The 17,150-nt window shown below is 32.8% G+C and overlaps 3 protein-coding genes across 8 annotated transcripts; 2 read left to right on the top strand and 1 right to left on the bottom strand.

Moving 5' to 3' along the window:
• Nucleotides 1–447: 447 nt before the first annotated feature.
• LOC149741635 (actin-binding Rho-activating protein-like) lies at nucleotides 448–2,079 on the top strand. 2 transcript variants are annotated; one of them, XM_089893868.1, is made up of 3 exons: nucleotides 448–828; nucleotides 1,142–1,337; nucleotides 1,594–1,724. In XM_089893868.1, the coding sequence occupies exons 1-3, from the start codon at nucleotides 672–674 to the stop codon at nucleotides 1,679–1,681; spliced, it is 441 nt and encodes a 146-aa protein (XP_089749994.1). In that variant the 5' UTR covers nucleotides 448–671; the 3' UTR covers nucleotides 1,682–1,724. The 2 variants fall into 2 exon arrangements, with proteins under 2 accessions (XP_089749994.1, XP_089749993.1); XM_089893867.1 differs by having other exon boundaries at nucleotides 455–828; nucleotides 1,707–2,079.
• Nucleotides 2,080–2,226: 147 nt separating this feature from the next.
• On the bottom strand, nucleotides 2,227–8,924 carry LOC149741634 (growth hormone-regulated TBC protein 1-A-like). Of its 2 annotated transcripts, none has more exons than XM_089893857.1 (9): nucleotides 8,708–8,924; nucleotides 8,086–8,246; nucleotides 7,697–7,743; nucleotides 7,306–7,381; nucleotides 6,717–6,895; nucleotides 5,788–5,948; nucleotides 4,482–4,590; nucleotides 3,555–3,740; nucleotides 2,227–3,180 (listed from the first exon to the last, which is right to left on the bottom strand). In XM_089893857.1, the coding sequence occupies exons 1-9, from the start codon at nucleotides 8,764–8,766 to the stop codon at nucleotides 3,097–3,099; spliced, it is 1,062 nt and encodes a 353-aa protein (XP_089749983.1). In that variant the 5' UTR covers nucleotides 8,767–8,924; the 3' UTR covers nucleotides 2,227–3,096. The 2 variants fall into 2 exon arrangements, with proteins under 2 accessions (XP_089749983.1, XP_089749984.1); XM_089893858.1 differs by having other exon boundaries at nucleotides 6,717–6,883; nucleotides 8,708–8,923.
• Nucleotides 8,925–9,531: 607 nt separating this feature from the next.
• On the top strand, nucleotides 9,532–17,050 carry LOC149741633 (uncharacterized). 4 transcript variants are annotated; one of them, XM_089893842.1, is made up of 12 exons: nucleotides 9,532–9,722; nucleotides 10,702–10,981; nucleotides 11,451–12,719; nucleotides 12,777–12,901; nucleotides 12,964–13,090; nucleotides 13,197–13,305; nucleotides 13,841–13,945; nucleotides 14,539–14,591; nucleotides 14,659–14,865; nucleotides 15,140–15,255; nucleotides 15,751–16,279; nucleotides 16,677–17,050. In XM_089893842.1, the coding sequence occupies exons 2-12, from the start codon at nucleotides 10,703–10,705 to the stop codon at nucleotides 16,734–16,736; spliced, it is 2,979 nt and encodes a 992-aa protein (XP_089749968.1). In that variant the 5' UTR covers nucleotides 9,532–9,722; nucleotide 10,702; the 3' UTR covers nucleotides 16,737–17,050. The 4 variants fall into 4 exon arrangements, with proteins under 4 accessions (XP_089749968.1, XP_089749966.1, XP_089749969.1 ...); XM_089893840.1 differs by having other exon boundaries at nucleotides 9,709–9,847; XM_089893841.1 differs by lacking the exon at nucleotides 9,532–9,722 and adding an exon at nucleotides 9,960–10,604.
• The last annotated feature ends 100 nt before the right edge of the window (nucleotides 17,051–17,150 follow it).

The following is a 17,150-nucleotide window of genomic DNA, read 5'->3' as shown; positions in this document are numbered from 1 at the left end:
CCATTTGGTACTAAATAAAGAACATTCCAAGAATTATAAAACCGTATCCTCACGACTTCCATATACCGCTCTAGATTGTTTAAAACACGATCAGAATATTTAAATATTATGTGCTTCGAGTGTCCCATATTTCCACACAGTAATATATATAGTAGGGTGGGAAAAGATGGGACACATTTTCATTGTATTATCTCGACACATTTCGTAGTAAACAAAGAAAACTCAAAAAATTATATAAAACCGTGATATATACCGCTGTTAATTGTTGAAAACACGATCAGGATATTTAAATAATATGTGCTTCCCGTGTCCCATTTTCCCCACGGTACCACATAACAAAAAGTAAACCAGAGCTGTCAGTGTTTCATTCTTCGCAGTATTTAGTTCACGATGGTTAGCAGCTGTTACTTAACGCTATGATCAAATCAAGAACACATAGACCAGCTAAGTGATATGGCAATCACAATAGATATGCTAAACTTTCTTTGTTCACTCTCTCAAGCATTGTAGTTGGACATAAACTTTACACTAAACGAGAGAGGGACACGCATATTCATTGGTATACTTTCTCAATGGAGAACGCTTTTGCAACCGAGTATAATTTAAAACAAATGAAAATTGCCAGTCGTTTTAAAGTTAGCACCTAAATTCGACCAGTATAGTTCCATAGAATGGATTCGGCTGCGAGAAATCAACTGAGTGGTGTCATTTGTAGCTCTGCCAGGTTTGGAGGGGAAGAGGTGTGTTCTTTGTCTCAGAAGTGGGATGAACACGCAAGAAATTTGGTCAGAAAGCAGAAACTGAATCCTTTTTCTGGCCAGTCTTCTGGTAAGTATATTGGGGTAGGGGAAAATGAAACACCTTTAGTACATAATATCCAAATATCCTGATCGTGTTTTAAACAATTAACAGCAGTCTATGGAAGTCGCGAGGAAACGGTTTTGTAATTCTTTGAATGTTCTTTGTTTACTACCTAATAGGACGAGAAAATAAAGTGAAAAGGTGACCCGTATCTTCCCACACTCTGCTTTATAATTTGTTGAGCAATCTGTCAACGGCGAAGCATATGTAACTTGTGGTTCTATATGTTTCACGTTCGTAGTTATCATCAGAAACTGAGAGAAACCGTTTTTTTTTACAGAAAGTTGCCGTCAAGTATGGGTCAAAGGGACGTCCGAATACGCACAGCCGGTAGGAAAGACGGCGGAACGTAGAAAGAAGGCAAACAACCACATCGACCAACAAATTGATCTGCTTTGTTACGTCATCAGGTCCATGGGCGAACCCGATGACGTCAGAGGTGGATTATCCGTAACATTCGGAGATTTGTTTCAAAGGTGAGTAACTGTTGTTTGTAGGTGGCTCGCGGTTTGTACTTGTTGACAATAGGGATTATGGGATGATATAATGTCGCTACTGTAGATCTAAGAGAAAGACTATGTATTCTCCACGTCTACTGTTAGGTTACAATAATTAAACTATAGTAGGGTGGGGGAAGATGGGACACCTTTTTATTCCATTTTCTCCTCTCAATTGGTAGTAAACAAAGAACATTTAAAGAGTTATAAAACCGTATCCTTACAACTTCCACAGACCGTTGATAATTTTTCAAAACACGATCAGGTTATTTGGATATTATGTGCTAAAAGTGTCTCATCTCCCCCACCCTACTACAGCATAAATCCAATGAGAGCTATATTTCCTAGATACACACGAATATCAAGTACACTGGTTGGAATCCTCATTCGTGCCCGGAAACGCAATATTGTTCACTTCGTTGGAGAGATGCTATGGCAACGTCGCGACGATGACGTCATAATAACTTTATTAGACTATTGACGTCATGATAAATGCATAACTTTGGCAATATTTTATAGAGTACCGTGGGTGAAGATGGGACACCTTTAGCACATAATATCCAAATATCCTGATCGTGTTTAAAACAATTAACAACGGTCCATGGTAGTCGTGAGGATACGGTTTTATAATTCTTTGAATGTTCTTTGTTTACTACCAAATAGGAAAAGAAAATTGAATAAAAAGTGTCCCATCTTACCCCACCTACTATACTACAAGTACAGAATATTTGTGTAAACATCTAACATTACCTCAACAGCCGAACACTAAACAACACACTAACTTTTGCTGTAAAATTGTTTATATATATATATGTATATCTTTATTGAATTAAGGTTTAAACATTTTTTATGGAAATGGTACAAAATATTGCAACCTTTAAATTTATGATGCACACAACATAACAATAACAGAATTGGAATGATATCCATTATATATGAAAAACACAGGGTTTGTTTATAAAAAATCAAAATATTGCAACACCTTAAAATCGCACAGTAACTAATTAAAACATTTATTTATAGCTGTATTTTGCTAAACAGGTCGAATCAGTTAAGTTTTCCATGTGCAGTCTGATCTTATTATGCTGTTATTGTGAATTAAACACTTACACATTAATAAACTACACGAAAAAAATCTAGAAAAGAGTTTTTTTTATCTGTATGACCTAACATCACTACTAAATATATCATTAAGTGTGCTATAAAAACTGGAGATGCATTTAAACATAAAAATGTATAAGTAACTTTTGCAACATCTTAAACTCATAGATATTATTAACATGGAATGAGAATGTTTAATAGTTAATGAACGAAGACACTTGTTTATCCTTACATGGCGTGGGAGAAACGGTCAATATAACACATGGTCTTATATACCTGCTTATGAGTTTGGAGTTACCATGTAGATAACTTTGTGAGTTACTGGTTTCTGCCTTTTTATGGTAGGAATTTAGAGCAATAAATGTCAAGGGTCTTGCACAAGAAAATACAAGTCCCACAGACGACAATTAATATAGTTAAAATATCCGACATTAATAAAGCACCATACTTCAAATTCTTTAATATTACATATGAAAAAATTACATATAAAAAAGAATAAAAATAATTATTCTTAAATTAAATGAAGATATAAAGATGTATTTAAAATTGCACATTAAAAATAAAACCAACATAAAAGTTACAACCACTGAAAACTAAAAGTTAAAATTATATAAAACCACATTAGTAAGACTGAATCTTATTGCTTTAAAGTTTCTGTATGTTTTACTCTGAGCTTCCGTATTTCTGACTTTGAGAGCGGGTTGGTGGTTTCAAAGCAATTCTGAAATAGTTTTGTTTATTATATTAACAACTTATTGGCATAATTATTAATTATTATTTTGATTGATTGAATCTTGGTTTATCCTCGTGTGGCTAAAAAACGACGGTCATTATAACATGGGTGTTCTGTTTTATACACCTCATGCCAGCTTACAAGTTACCATGTGTTATATTAATATAATGTGAAGAATGAAGATAAATGCCAAATGGTGAAGGTGTTAATGTAAGGTTTCGCTTTGTATTAAATTAATCTCCTAGAAAAGTGATTCCCAAATGTGGGAAAATTCCCCAATTTTGTAATTTGCAAAGTTTTATAAAAGTTTTATATTTTTCAGCGAAGTTCATAAATTATTATTTTCGTAAATATTAGCATACCTTCATAAAATCATGGCAACGAAGCATAGCAGTATCATTTTGAATATTTTTAAACAAAGTTACAATCTCTGGCATATTTCTACAAGCTTTTAGCTTCTCTTGGTTCTTATGTATAATACAAAGTGCTGCTCTCATCAAAATCTTTGACCCTTCAACAAATAGGCAATCCCATATCCTCAGTACTGTCTGTAGAATTAAACCAGATTTAGATTACCATTTAATGATGTATATTGTATAGTATCACCAACACGGCAAATAAGCAAATACTGAATCATTTAAGCTACCGCTTGGTGCTGGATGAAATAAATATACCGATATTCGTTATTAGAACATTGCAAACTAATAATTCTGTATTATTTAATAAGTCTAGAATAAAAACTTTACAAGGAACTGTATTGTTAGTTTCCATTGTTTTAATTCTCTTTTTTTCCAGTGTTATGTACAATTTGTATAATAGTTAAAACATCAAAATTTTGTTGTTTGACACAAAGAAGTCGTTTACTAAGTATAAATACCATATGTGGTTTGCCTGTTATAAAGCTATTATACTGATTACGTTGTTTTTGAGTAATGTCATTACAAATAACAATACAGACCCCAATTATAATCAGCTGACGAAATGTGCTTTCATTACAAAGTTCAAACACCTTATTAAAACTTAGTAATTGTTGGGTTCGTCTTGTGATTAATACAAAACAATATCAAAATTTGCAAACATTAAACAGATTGTGAATAAATTTAGCTCTAAGTGTATGTTATATAGCGACTTTTGTACACAATATTACATACATTATTTTTTTATGGATATCAGTATGATTACTTTTAGAAAAACAGTACATATGCATAATAAAAACATTTTCTTACATTTAGATCAACATACTACAAATGTGATTTTGTTTACTTAAACGTGATGATCAAAAATATTACCTCAATAGGAATGACATCAATAAAAAGACAAATAAACCACTTTGAAGCAACGAGCATCCACGGGACTTTTGCTTCATCCATAACTTGTTGACATTCAGGATATTTTTGCCTGTTTCACAAATGTTTTAGGCTAATATGAAAACTTGTGCACTGAATATTTATAAAAGTATATAGAGTTTCATTGATAACTTGTTGACATTTTAGATACTTTTGCTGGTTTGACAAATTTTATAGTGTTACAAATAGTTTTTTATTTATTTTTGGTATCGGCCATAGGCCATTACATCACAGTAGGGCTGACATAACATCGTCTGTTGTGTCCTGCGTTTTTGTATTGAACGTATAAATATAAAAAGCTTATTGAGGCACAGCAGGGCAGCCTGTATTATAGGCACGAATTAAGAAAAGTGTAAATCAAGTACAGGACAAATAGGCTAATATTAATACAAAACATATGCCCTGAATATTTATAGAAGTTCATAGGGTAGGATCAGTAAATAAAGGCTTGTCGATTAACAGTGGGTTTTATGACCAAACATATACTTTACAAGAAAATGGATTGCTTTGCAATACTTGCATGTTTTGAATTAGCTTGATAAGGGTTCTGATTACATTGCAATTTTTAATCAGATTTGACCACTACTCCTAATATGGTAATTGATAGGCAATTATAATAAAGCTGACACTGCACCTAGCACAATTTTTTACAAGACCACAACACTAAATGTTACTATTAGTAGGAATACAGAAGTTATTTAACAATGCAGTATATCTGGAAAAGTATTATTTGAAGTCTGGAATAAAACATATAATATAGGTATAATTTTTGGGGCCATGGCACAGTTGGGAAAGGTATCAGCCTATAAAAGCTGTAACCCAGAGGTAATGGGTAGATGTCTCGTGGCTGCTACTATTGTCGGCGTATGCTTTCTTAGGCAAGCCCCTAACGACAATTGCTCCAATCCAGTGGTCACTAATGGCTTGGCCCAAATTATCAGCCACACTGCCACACATAAAAAAATCACGCACAAAGTAACATACATGGTAACTTGTAAGTTGGCATGAGGTGTATGAAACAGAACACCCATGTTATAACAACTGTCATTATCTGGCCTGCTGGCCACACCAGGATAAAACAAGTTACATTCATAATGAGTAAAGACCTAAAAACATGTTGATAAGTGAAATTTATCGCCAAAATGAATCTGATCTCCGTTTAAGATGACTGTGAGTGAAGCAGTGTATACACTTCTAGACTGTTTAAAAATAAAATAATAGTAGAAACCAGCAACCAATTTCAATTTACCTTACAAGGTCTTCTAATACTTTAAACTCCGCCCTGAGACTGACCATTGATTTGGTGTAGTAATGAGGTAATATATCATCTAATAACGTGCTCAGCAACCAAAATGACTTTTCTTCATCTTTTACAACCAGCAAGATTAATGCTGCTACGTAGTTTATTCCCTAAAATTAATCAAAATTCTAAAAAATATCATAAAAATATATTGCAGATTGTTATTGAATTACTAAACACACAAAAGTGTGAGAAATATGCATGTAGAATATTTAACATAATTAAGAATCACACAGTACTTGGGGAGTTGGGGTAATGTCAGATGAGTGGCATTACCACAAGCTTACAGTAACACTTGACCCATCAGAGTACAGTAACACTTGACCCATCACAGCCTATTTATTTTGGGGTAATTTATTTTTTAAAATACAAAGTAAGCAAATCAGGTAGAGTCGGTAAGAAGACTACTGCGGGGTAAGATGGGACACCTTCAGCACATAAAACTCAAATATTCTGATTGTGTTTTCAATTACCAATCATCTATGGGAGTCGTAAGGTACATTTTTAAAATTCTTTAAATGGTTTTGTTTACCACCAAATGGAACGAGAAAATAGAATGAAAAGGTGTCCCATCTTACCCCACCCTACAAAGCTACAATTGTACACAATAAACAACAAGAAAAAGTTCTTTAAAGAAATCAGTTGTTGAGTACACAGCTGTCAAGGTTTATTTGAAAAATCCAATAATTAAAATGTTTTGAAATGCTTTAGTTAGGTGAATGAATGTAACTTGCTTTATATTCTGTTTCATACACCTCATGCCAGCTTACGAGGTACCATGTACGTTACTTTGTGAGTGACTACCTCTAAATAAGGAGGATGCTGCCGCTAACCACTTTGTCGCATCGCCGAACAGTTTATTTTAAAAAGTAACTAACCTGACAATAACCAACTTCGGGACTTCTTCTTCCATAAGCAAGCAGAATGTTGTAGAGTGATTGTCGTTTGTCGTCTCCCATTTTAGAATTGAAATAAACGTTATCAGGGAAAGTTCGATCCAGGTCAGTTTTGATTAATTCAATCAATTCAAGATCATTTGAGCAACCTAAACCATAATCTTTGTCAAAAACAATATCTTTATATATGTAGTAGGGTGGGGGAAGATGGGATAACTTTTCTTTCTATTTTATCATACATTCTTTTAATAAACAAAGAACATTCAAAGAAATAATAAACCGTATTCCCACGACTCTAATAGACAGTTGGTAATTGTTTAAACTTTAAAACATGATCAGAATATATGAAAATTACGTGATAAAGGATATATATATATATATATATATTTATGTATATATAATATTTCTATTAAATTTACTTTCTATTTAGACTCAACACAGTTAAACACCTGCAATCAGATGAAATGTCAAATCTACACAAAATTAGGTTTTAGGGTTACATCATTTGCTTTTTTTGGGTATACATGTATATTAAATGTGCTTACAATATCAATAACTTTGGTAAATTTACCTGTTTCGAGTAATTTTTCATACAAATCTAAACTATTTCCCATCTTTTCTTGGGCTCCGCTAAGATTCATCCAAACCTAAAATACCAAGGATGTTATTTGAAAATCCCAATAGCCAATACCAAATTAACAGAGCCATTTTTGGAGTAATAATACAGTTTCTATAAATGATTTATTTACACAGGTTTATGCTTTAATTAACCAGAGTGTGTAGTTACCTACTATTGTGCAACAAATTGCAACAAAATTTAAAATAAAAAAATAAACAAAAAAAGAAACTGATTATATATATATATATATATATAAATCTGCTTTCTCTAGCTTCTTTATATAAATTTTCTTTTATTAATTTAGTTTGACAATCAAAAGTGTTAGCAAAACAATATGACATACCATTGGTCTATAGCTTGATGGGATGCCTTTTCTGCAGAATCTTTTAACTAAGATATAAAAGAATAAAAACAATGTGTGTAGAAAACTATAGTCTATAAATATTACAGCAATGAAAAAAATCATATACTTGTCCCCCTAGTTGGAATTTTAGCAATGCCCATGTCAGCCCCAAAATATCAGGTGTTTTCGCTCCATAGTTTACAGTACATGGTACACCTACAAAATGGCTTTTACCCTGATGTTAGATGGCAATACTAACACGCAGATCCAGAGCACATATATATTGCTTGCTTTAAGCGATGAGATTTTAGGTTTGACATTATGAATTTAAGCAATACCCGCCATTCAAATTTTTTTTTAAATAAAAAATCATGGAAAAATGTATACACCTGCCCCTCCATCTGTTATTTTCTTTTTTGTTCCATTTTTCATCATTTTATCCCAACGCATGGTCCGGTGTGCTAATACAGTGAGGTATTCAGATTCAAACTGTTCATATGTTGCATAATCAAAGTCGTCTCCCCTTTCAAATCCATGTGGGTCAACTTTACTGAAATAGCGTTTTTGTTTATATTAAAGCACATAGATTTGTCCGCTAAACACAGACAAAATTTGTTTAGCAAATAAGGTTGCAAATAATTTATGTCGACGAGGATACTTTGTGTTTATTGGTCATAAAAGATTTTAATGTACTTACCCTGTATTGTACAGATATTTCAACTATTTTATCAAATCACTTGGTTTGGCGGTGGTTTTAAAGAGAGACCAAAATAAATTAAATAAATATTAAATAGCTCAGTTCTGTGCAAACATGTCGTATCTTTTATCATTACACAAAAGTAATTTAGAATGGTTGACACAAACTTGATGGATTTGTTAAACTTGTAAGACCATTAGCTTGAAATAATGCCATTACGAATCCTTATACACAAGTTAAATGCAACATTTGGTTCTATTAGGGACCCTATTGTTTAACTCTGTTACAAAATACTGACAGATTTATTCACTTACTTTAATTTTCCCACTATTGAGGTATTCTTGCCATTCATGTTGACTGCTGTATTTTGCATAGCATGTCATACATTAAGTTACAAATACTACACTTTAACTTATTTATAAAGAAATAAACATTTTTCTAAAAAAGCAAACTTGTTTTATATTCTTTGGTCCATTGATCATTGTGCTTGTGCATATTAATTACCATATGAATCAATGAATGAAAGACAAGGAAAGAAACTACAAAAGCTTGAATATTATTATATAGAATAACATGATCGAACTATATAAGCGTAAATTACCTCTCCTTGATCAAGCTATTTACACTCATAACGTGAAAGGCACGACTGACCCATTTATAAAAACAGTTCAAATGTACCAGTCTATACCACTAGCACAACAACCACCACGTGACTCATTTACAATCTTACAGTGTGAATACATGGGCACATCATGAAAAGCCAATGATCTAAGTTGTGTCCATGCAAACTGGTCGAAGATACATCGGCTTACAGTTGCAGCAAAAATATACAACATGAAGAAAGAAAACTGGAAGGGGAAAACCCAATTAAATCAATGTCTTTTACGCCTCAGTGCAGTTTGTACCTTGTAATAACCTATGAGTCATACAAAGTGGTTTCTGTGGCTTTGTTTTCTACTCCTCTTTTTAAGCAAGTGAGAGAAAAACTTCTCACAATAAAAAAAACACACAGTAGAAGCAGGGGCAGTACGCATTGTATTTTCTTACACAATGTTAAACTATAGTGCTCTATTTTAGTTTACCGTGATTAAATTGCATACTGAAGTAGCATATTCACATGGCTGCTCCTATAACCACGATAAGGTATCCATCAGTTTGATCTTTGTACATTGAACACAGCAGGAAGGCGCCACTACGGTATCCGCTGGACTCCTCACATGGCTAAGAGAATGAAAGAGAACCAGTTACTGTACTCTCTCTCCTTTGGCCAGACATTACCATAAAACGAGAATCGGGAGCAAGGAGCGAGCGAGTGGCTTTCTCTTTAAAGTAAGCTATTTTGTTGTTTCGTCTGCGTGTTATCGCGCGAATGCTGTAGTGCAATGCTGACGCAAATGTGTACCAGCTTCGGAGGCGCGCTGAAATAACGAGATCAATAAGCACCGAATTTAAAGGTTTGAGTTACAGTTTAGTTTGCTGTATTTAGCTTCAAAGTACCAAATTGTTTGATTGTTATTTATAAAATTTAAAACCTAATGTTTATTTAACAAACTGTATATATATATACTTTATATGCTTGTGTGGTTTAATTTTAGTTTTTACTTTATATCTTAAAAATCATTTTTGTTTGTTATTTCATTTATTCTATACTCTCTCGGCGCTGTGGTTTATTGTAGGACTCGCAAGTTGTCGAACAAACTAAAGGGTATCGGGTTCACTGCTCGGTGCTGCTATCATTGTGGGCGTTTTCCTCGAATAAGACATTTAACGTATTTACTTCGGCTGAATAAGGATTGAATTAGTAGTCATAAAAAATCAACTATATATATATTTCTTTATAAAGTTGCATCGGTGGCAACTCACAACCGGCCATGGGCCCGAGGTGTATGAAATAAGGCACCTTTCTTACAACGATGATCATTACCCCCTTTTACAAAGTTAAATAAGTTTTGTGTCTCACCAAAGTGAAAACATTGATTGTACCAAGACACTTCCTAGTTTTGCTCAGCAAGCAAAAAAGTTTTAATTTATATTTTTATCAGAATCTTGACGACGTTAGGGGTTTTAAACAATTCCTTTTTGTCCAAGAACTGGTCTATTTTATTATGTCAAGTCCCAAGATACTGTTATGAAAAAGTGTTGTTACAAAATCTTCGTGGATACATTGAATTACTGTAGGGACAATTGAACTTCGCCAATTTTAATAAAAATGTAGGCACAAGTAACAAGTTGTATTAATCTAGTTATGTTCCTTATAATAACATCAACATCAATATGTTATATTTCTAAGGCAACTTTATAATTACAGAATGGAAAGAAAATCTGAAATATTTCGAAACAACCAACACCTTATTGAACATAAGAAGGATATGTTCGATAATTCTGTTCCAAAATTTTCAAAGAAAAGCAACCAGGGTATGGAAATGAGACTACGTTCCAAGAAAAACAGCACTCCCAGTAGTGCACCAAAAAAGAGAAAAGCTGAAAACTTTCATCTTAGTTTACGAAGTAAATCAGAATCGGAAAATAATACTAGTTCGGAGATACCACCAGTAAAGCGTCGCAAAAAAGTGATTTTGGTTAAAAAGGTATAAAATTATTATGAATGAAATTTATTTTTTGTCTTTTCAATCACGATAACGAAGAACCAGAGAGTTTTAAAAGCGAAAAGACGGATAGTAACGATAAAACAACAGTAGGAAAAACACATTTATTAATAAAAAAAGAAAAAAATAATATTTTGGATATAAGGCAAGACCGTTACACTTAAAGAACAATACAATCAGTGGCGCAGCCAGGGGGGTTTAGGGGGTCGCAAGCCCGCCCCCCCCCCCTTTTAAACCAAAAAAAATAGAAATAAAAAAAAATTAATTTTTTTTTTTTGATTAAAACCTCCCCTTATTTTTTTTCTGGCTACGCCACTCAATACAATGTATATATATATTTTTTATGTATGAGTGTTTAAAGTACCTGTACATGTACTTACTAATTAGATAACTTTTGGGCACGTAACATGATTTTTAGGAACATATAGTTAATGGTAGTATTTTGTTGCAGAAAACCCCCATAAAGCAAATTGAGAATAATGAAAAGCATCATTCTGATCAACCCTTGAACATTACGCTGTGCAAAGTTTCCAATACCAATGACTGCTACACTGTGAAAAAGCAAGATAAAAGCTACGCTTCTGCCCCTGAAAATACTTCAGAACCAACAGATTTAAACTCAGCTGTTGCTTTTACAAAAACTGAATCAGAATCAGATTCCCTTCATATTACTGCTGGACCTTCTTTAAACATTTCAAGCCCACAGAATAAAAACACCATTAATTTGGACAAGCAGGTCATACCAATACCATCACAGCCCCCAGTTGCTGAAGAAACTCAGGCACTGCTTAATGTTAATTCTAATTCTGAGGTAAACAAAAAATGTATCATTGAAGAGAAAACAGATTTTTCAGCCACATGTAGTGATGCCAGTCAATCCACAAGTCCACAGAATAAAAGCACCATCAATTTGGAAAAGCAGGTCATACCATCACAGCCAACAGTCCCCGTTTGTAAACCACAGCTTACTGAAGAAACTGAGGCACTAAATGATGTTAATTGTGATTCTGAGGTAAACAAAGAATGTATTATTGAAGAAAAAACAGATTTTTCAGTCATGTGTAGTGATGCCAGTCAATCCACAAGTCCACAGAATAAAAGCACCATCAATTTGGAGAGGCAGGTCATACCAATACCATCAACAACTGCTGTTTGTAAACCACAGCTTACTGAAGAAACCCAGGCACCAAGTGATGTTAATTCTAATCCTGGGGTAAACACAGAATGTATCATTGAAGAAAAAACAGATTTTTCAGCCATGTGTGGTAATGCCAGTCAATCCACAAGTCCACAGAATAAGACCACCATCAATTTTGAGAAGCAGGTTACACCATCACAGCTTGCTGAAGAAACTAAAGCACTTCATAGTTGCAATCCTGAGGTGAACAAAGAAGGTATTAACAAAGATAAAATAGATTTTTCAGCCACGTGTAGTAATGCCAGTCAATCCACATCTAAGCGCTACTCAATTTGTTATGAACAAAAAAAGAAAAAAGGCTGCAACGACTTGCTTTTGGATCCGTTCTCACATAAGCAGGCCAAAACCTTCACCATTGAAAAGAAAACTCCTACAAGTAAAAATGCAGGGACTGTTGATCAAGTTTTATTTATGAATCAGTTAGATCTAATGAAAACATCTGCAACAAAACGTACGCGCGACCTTCCAAAATACAAAACAAAAGTAAAAACCCCTCTAAGAGAAAAACTTGGTTTTCCTCCGGTAAGCAAATTATGCTCAGCAATATTTCCAACTTTTTATGTTCGTTTTTATTTTCAGAAAAATTTGTTTTACTACGGGACAGGAAAACTCCCATGTCCTGATCTTGGAGAAGGGTGGTATTTTGAACAAATAGTTCGCCAGCATGGAAAATCAGCTGGACAGTATGATGTATATTATTACAGGTTTTATTGGTCGTTAATTTTCAGCTTAATCATGTACTATTTATTTGATTGTATTTTTTTAGTCCACAAAACGTAAGAATCCGTTCTAAAGCAAGATTGGCGATGCTCGCGCCAAGCTCTGTATCCATTGAAGATTTTGATTTTAATGCTGGGAAAATTGTAAAACAGAAAGAACACTTGTGTAAGAAGGTAAATAGTTTAATTTAGAATAAATATATCATATAAATTTTGATAATTTGATGAATTTTATAAAAATATCAATATTACTCATGAATGTACATATTTTTATTAATAGGAAGCGCTAATCACAGAGAAATTATTCCGAAGTTCTAAGAAAGTCAATATAAGCAACATGATTTCTCCGAAAGATTCAAAGCAAGATGAAAGTTCAACATTGAGCAACGGTATTACTGTGGTTAAAATAGCACTTAACAGCTTTTTTATGGTGTGATCCATAGTAGCACAGGAAGGGAAAGAAAGGGTGGTACCCTTTCCCACCCTGTTCAACACAGAAACTATATCTTTTTTTGTAAATTAGTGTCCGGGTACCGATAATTACATATAAAGAAACACTTTGTTGCTCAAATTCAGTATCTTGATTATTGAACACATCGTTCATTATCCCAAGAGTAAAAAGTATTGACTTCTAAGTAAAAAGTTTGCGTAAAGATTTAAGGGACTTAGTATACCCTTCTATGTTTCTTCAGTCTGCACCACTGCCCACATAAAAAGTTGTTAGTGTAGCACTGTAGTTTTAATGGACGGTTTTCCAGACTGCTTTTTTGGTATGCATTTCATCTGTTATAACAATGGGTAAAAAGAATGAGCAGTGACCAACATTTCACACACATATATATATATATATAACATATATTTACAATTAAAATGTTATATTAGTATACAGCCTAGTATTTATTTCTAAAACAACAATGTTTATAGCACGAAAACCAGGAAGAAAGCGAAAATTATTTGGGATTGATAAAGTTCTAAAAAAACGCCGCGTCATGTCCACTGTCCCAAGTATCACTGACCACTCTGAACCTGGTATGAAATTGTTGATCTTATAATATTTTTAAAATTTTTTAGTGCATCATTATGTATAGAAATGTTTAACATAGAGAATACTGTTTGTAAAAAATAAAGAAATATTCCAAATGTACCATCCCTATTCACAATAATTGTGGTAAAGAATGACATTTTTAAATTTTAATATTAAATGTTTAAGTACAGTAGTATTCACACAGAAGAAGCCTTCATTATACAGAATCTGACTTTTTTTGTTTTTTTTTAGTACTTTAGAAACTAGAAACGGTCAAAGTTCGGCAACATTTTTTCTTGTGGAATCCCATTTATTGTCGCACAGCAAAATTTGTTTTTACTCTAGCGGTTTTTATCAATGATTTTTTATGAGCTGATTATTTTTGGAAAATTGGTGGTACTATTAGACCACATTTTTGTATTTTATTCATATACAAATAACAAATTTTGTTTTTTTGTTGGTATCTTCCTTTAAATACTCACATTATGTGTTAACAATATATTTTAAAGCTCTATTGAACCTTTGCCTTCATTAAACATATAGTTTTGGTGCATTACCACATAAACCTTATCCCATAATTTAGAACTTTATTTTCCAGTTAAACAAGCAGACCAACATCCAATGTCAGCATTTGAGATTTTCAAAGCAGATGTAAGTGTAAATTAAAATAATTATGTTGAAATCAAAAATCTAAACCTCTCTTTTCTTATACATCCAGGCCATGAAAAGTTGTTCAGAAATCATTAATTCAGTTGAATTTCCTGAACTGCTTCGGCTTTTAGCTTGGAAAAACTTGGGTGACAAAAAGCGACAAATGTACAACAAAACGGAAAAAGAGAGATTTACCATCAGCCCCTCCCAAACCAAAACTACACCAAAATTTATCCCAAGTCCTTCACAAGTGCCTAGAACCTTCCCACCCTTGGTAAATAAAAAATGTTTTTTTTTTGTAAATAAAAAATGTTTTTGCTTTATTATTTTTAATTAGGTATAGAGATTAGATTTCAATGTTTTTTTGTTGCTGTAATGTTTACACTGCTAACAAGTTTTTGTTTTTCCCTATTCTAAACATTATTATTACTAAAACAGTTTTTACCATTATGGTAAATGGTTATACTTATTGTATTATATGCAATTTTAATATAACTTAATTTGTCTCTTCAATTACGGTATTATGTTATTTCTACAATGAAAAGCAGGTTTCATCATCAAAGCTGCAGAAAAACACTCCAAACAGAGGGTTGTTCAGAACTATTCGATGTAAAACATGTGAACCATGTCTTAGACCCAACTGTGGGGAATGTTATAATTGCAGGTTAGTCCGTATGTGGTGTAAGTTACAACGAGCTATCTTGTTGAACTGCTACCAAGCACTTTAAATAATAATAACAACTTTATTTGTCTCTTCAATTACAGTCGCGAATATTTATAAATATTTCAATCGAAAAGACAGAAAATAGCGACAAAGCAACAGTTGTTAAAACACGTACGGTTAAATAAATATTTTCATTTAGTTGGAAGAAAATCAGCGTGTTAGACCTAATCTTATGTATCTTCAATTTGGACCAGTTGTTATGTACTTCACCATTCCACCTCTTATTATCTTTGATTATTCTTTAGATATTTTTACTTGTTCATTCATTGTTTTTTTGCTATCTGCCTTCCTCAGACCAATGCAGATTTTTGAAAGTATTTTTCAACTGAACTTAATATGGCTGAAAATATTTACCTTTTCTTTACTTTTGTTACAATAAATACATGGGTAAAAATGTAATAAGTACATCATAAATGCATACATCTTTCTGTTTAGGGACATGCGTCAGTTTGGGGGCAGTGGTAAAAAGAAACAGAGCTGCATACAACGTAAATGTTTACGACCCAGCAAAAATATGTCGAAAAGATATTCCTTCACAGAACATGCGACACCTTTAGCAATGCCAGCGCAGGAAGTTAACAGACATCCTATTTTTCCTGTGGATACAACATTGCAGCAAATTATTTTGCCCATGCAACCTAGCTTTTCCCAATGTACTACGTCTACAAGTCCATTTAAAAGACCTGGAGAAATGATCAGTAATAATTTAAACGACCCATTTCTTCAGAATTTTGTTACACACAACAATAACATGTCTATGCCACCACAAACTTCAAATCTCAACCCATCTTCATGTAATATTACTGGTGGTTTAATGAATAGTTGGAATTCTGCCAACACAACAGCAAACTTTCCCTGTTCATCCCATCAACCACCTAAGACACAAATTTTAAACAATTTTTCGACCGTGAACAAACGTAAGCGGACACAGCTAAACCCAAGAAGATTTTTAGATATAAACCAGGTATATATTAACAAAACCGTAATTGCATAAATTTAATAGCAATATTGTTAGTAGAGTGTCTGTCAAATAGGCAATTATAAAATTTTTGTGAAATATACACTTTTTTTCATAAATATTTTTAAAATTTGTTTTCTTCAAACAATGTCCAGTTTGCCCATTGCCATTCTAAATCCTGCCACAATCAATATTTATTTAAGTTTGTAAATGTGTACTTTAATGCACTTTCATATTTGTATTGTACTAACACTAATGCACACATAGATTGAAATTTAATATAACTAGTTTTTGTATAAAAGTTTGTGGTATAACAATATCTTATACGAAAAGTAGTTTATGTGTATATTATACACCTAAAATTTTATATGCAATTTCATTAAGAATAGTTATCTTTTTATAGAGTCAAGACCAACAACCTGTGCAAGCTCATTTGAAATCTGGTCCACCAGTTTTGACATAAAACAACTACAAACTTTGTACAGTGACTATTGGTGTTGGTGTTGACCAAGCTAAGCAATCTTGCCAACCCAAGCAGAGAATATCGAGTAGTTGTAAACCACAGAATATTATTGCCCTAGAATAGATTAAGCATTCTAGAAAGTTCATTTTAATCTTTAGGTTGCAATCAGTGAATAGCTCGTCCATTTAAATACTTATACTAAAATGCAGTTTTATTCCACACAAACTTGATTTTATGAAAACTACATCTATTTATATATTTCTTTATTGCTTTCGTTCTGTGTACTTCTTTATTTAATACAAAATAAACAAAGATACTGTGGTGTTCATTGCATTGGACGTGTTTGGTGTTGATAAGTTTTTTTAAACTTAACTACAAATATTGGTTCGATTATGGTTAATGATAGAAAGGTAT

This window comes from Ciona robusta, chromosome 1 (genome assembly GCF_009617815.1).
Source record: "Ciona robusta chromosome 1, ASM961781v2".
NCBI classification, from domain to species: domain Eukaryota; kingdom Metazoa; phylum Chordata; class Ascidiacea; order Phlebobranchia; family Cionidae; genus Ciona; species Ciona robusta.
This window is presented reverse-complemented; position numbering and strand designations above follow the sequence as displayed.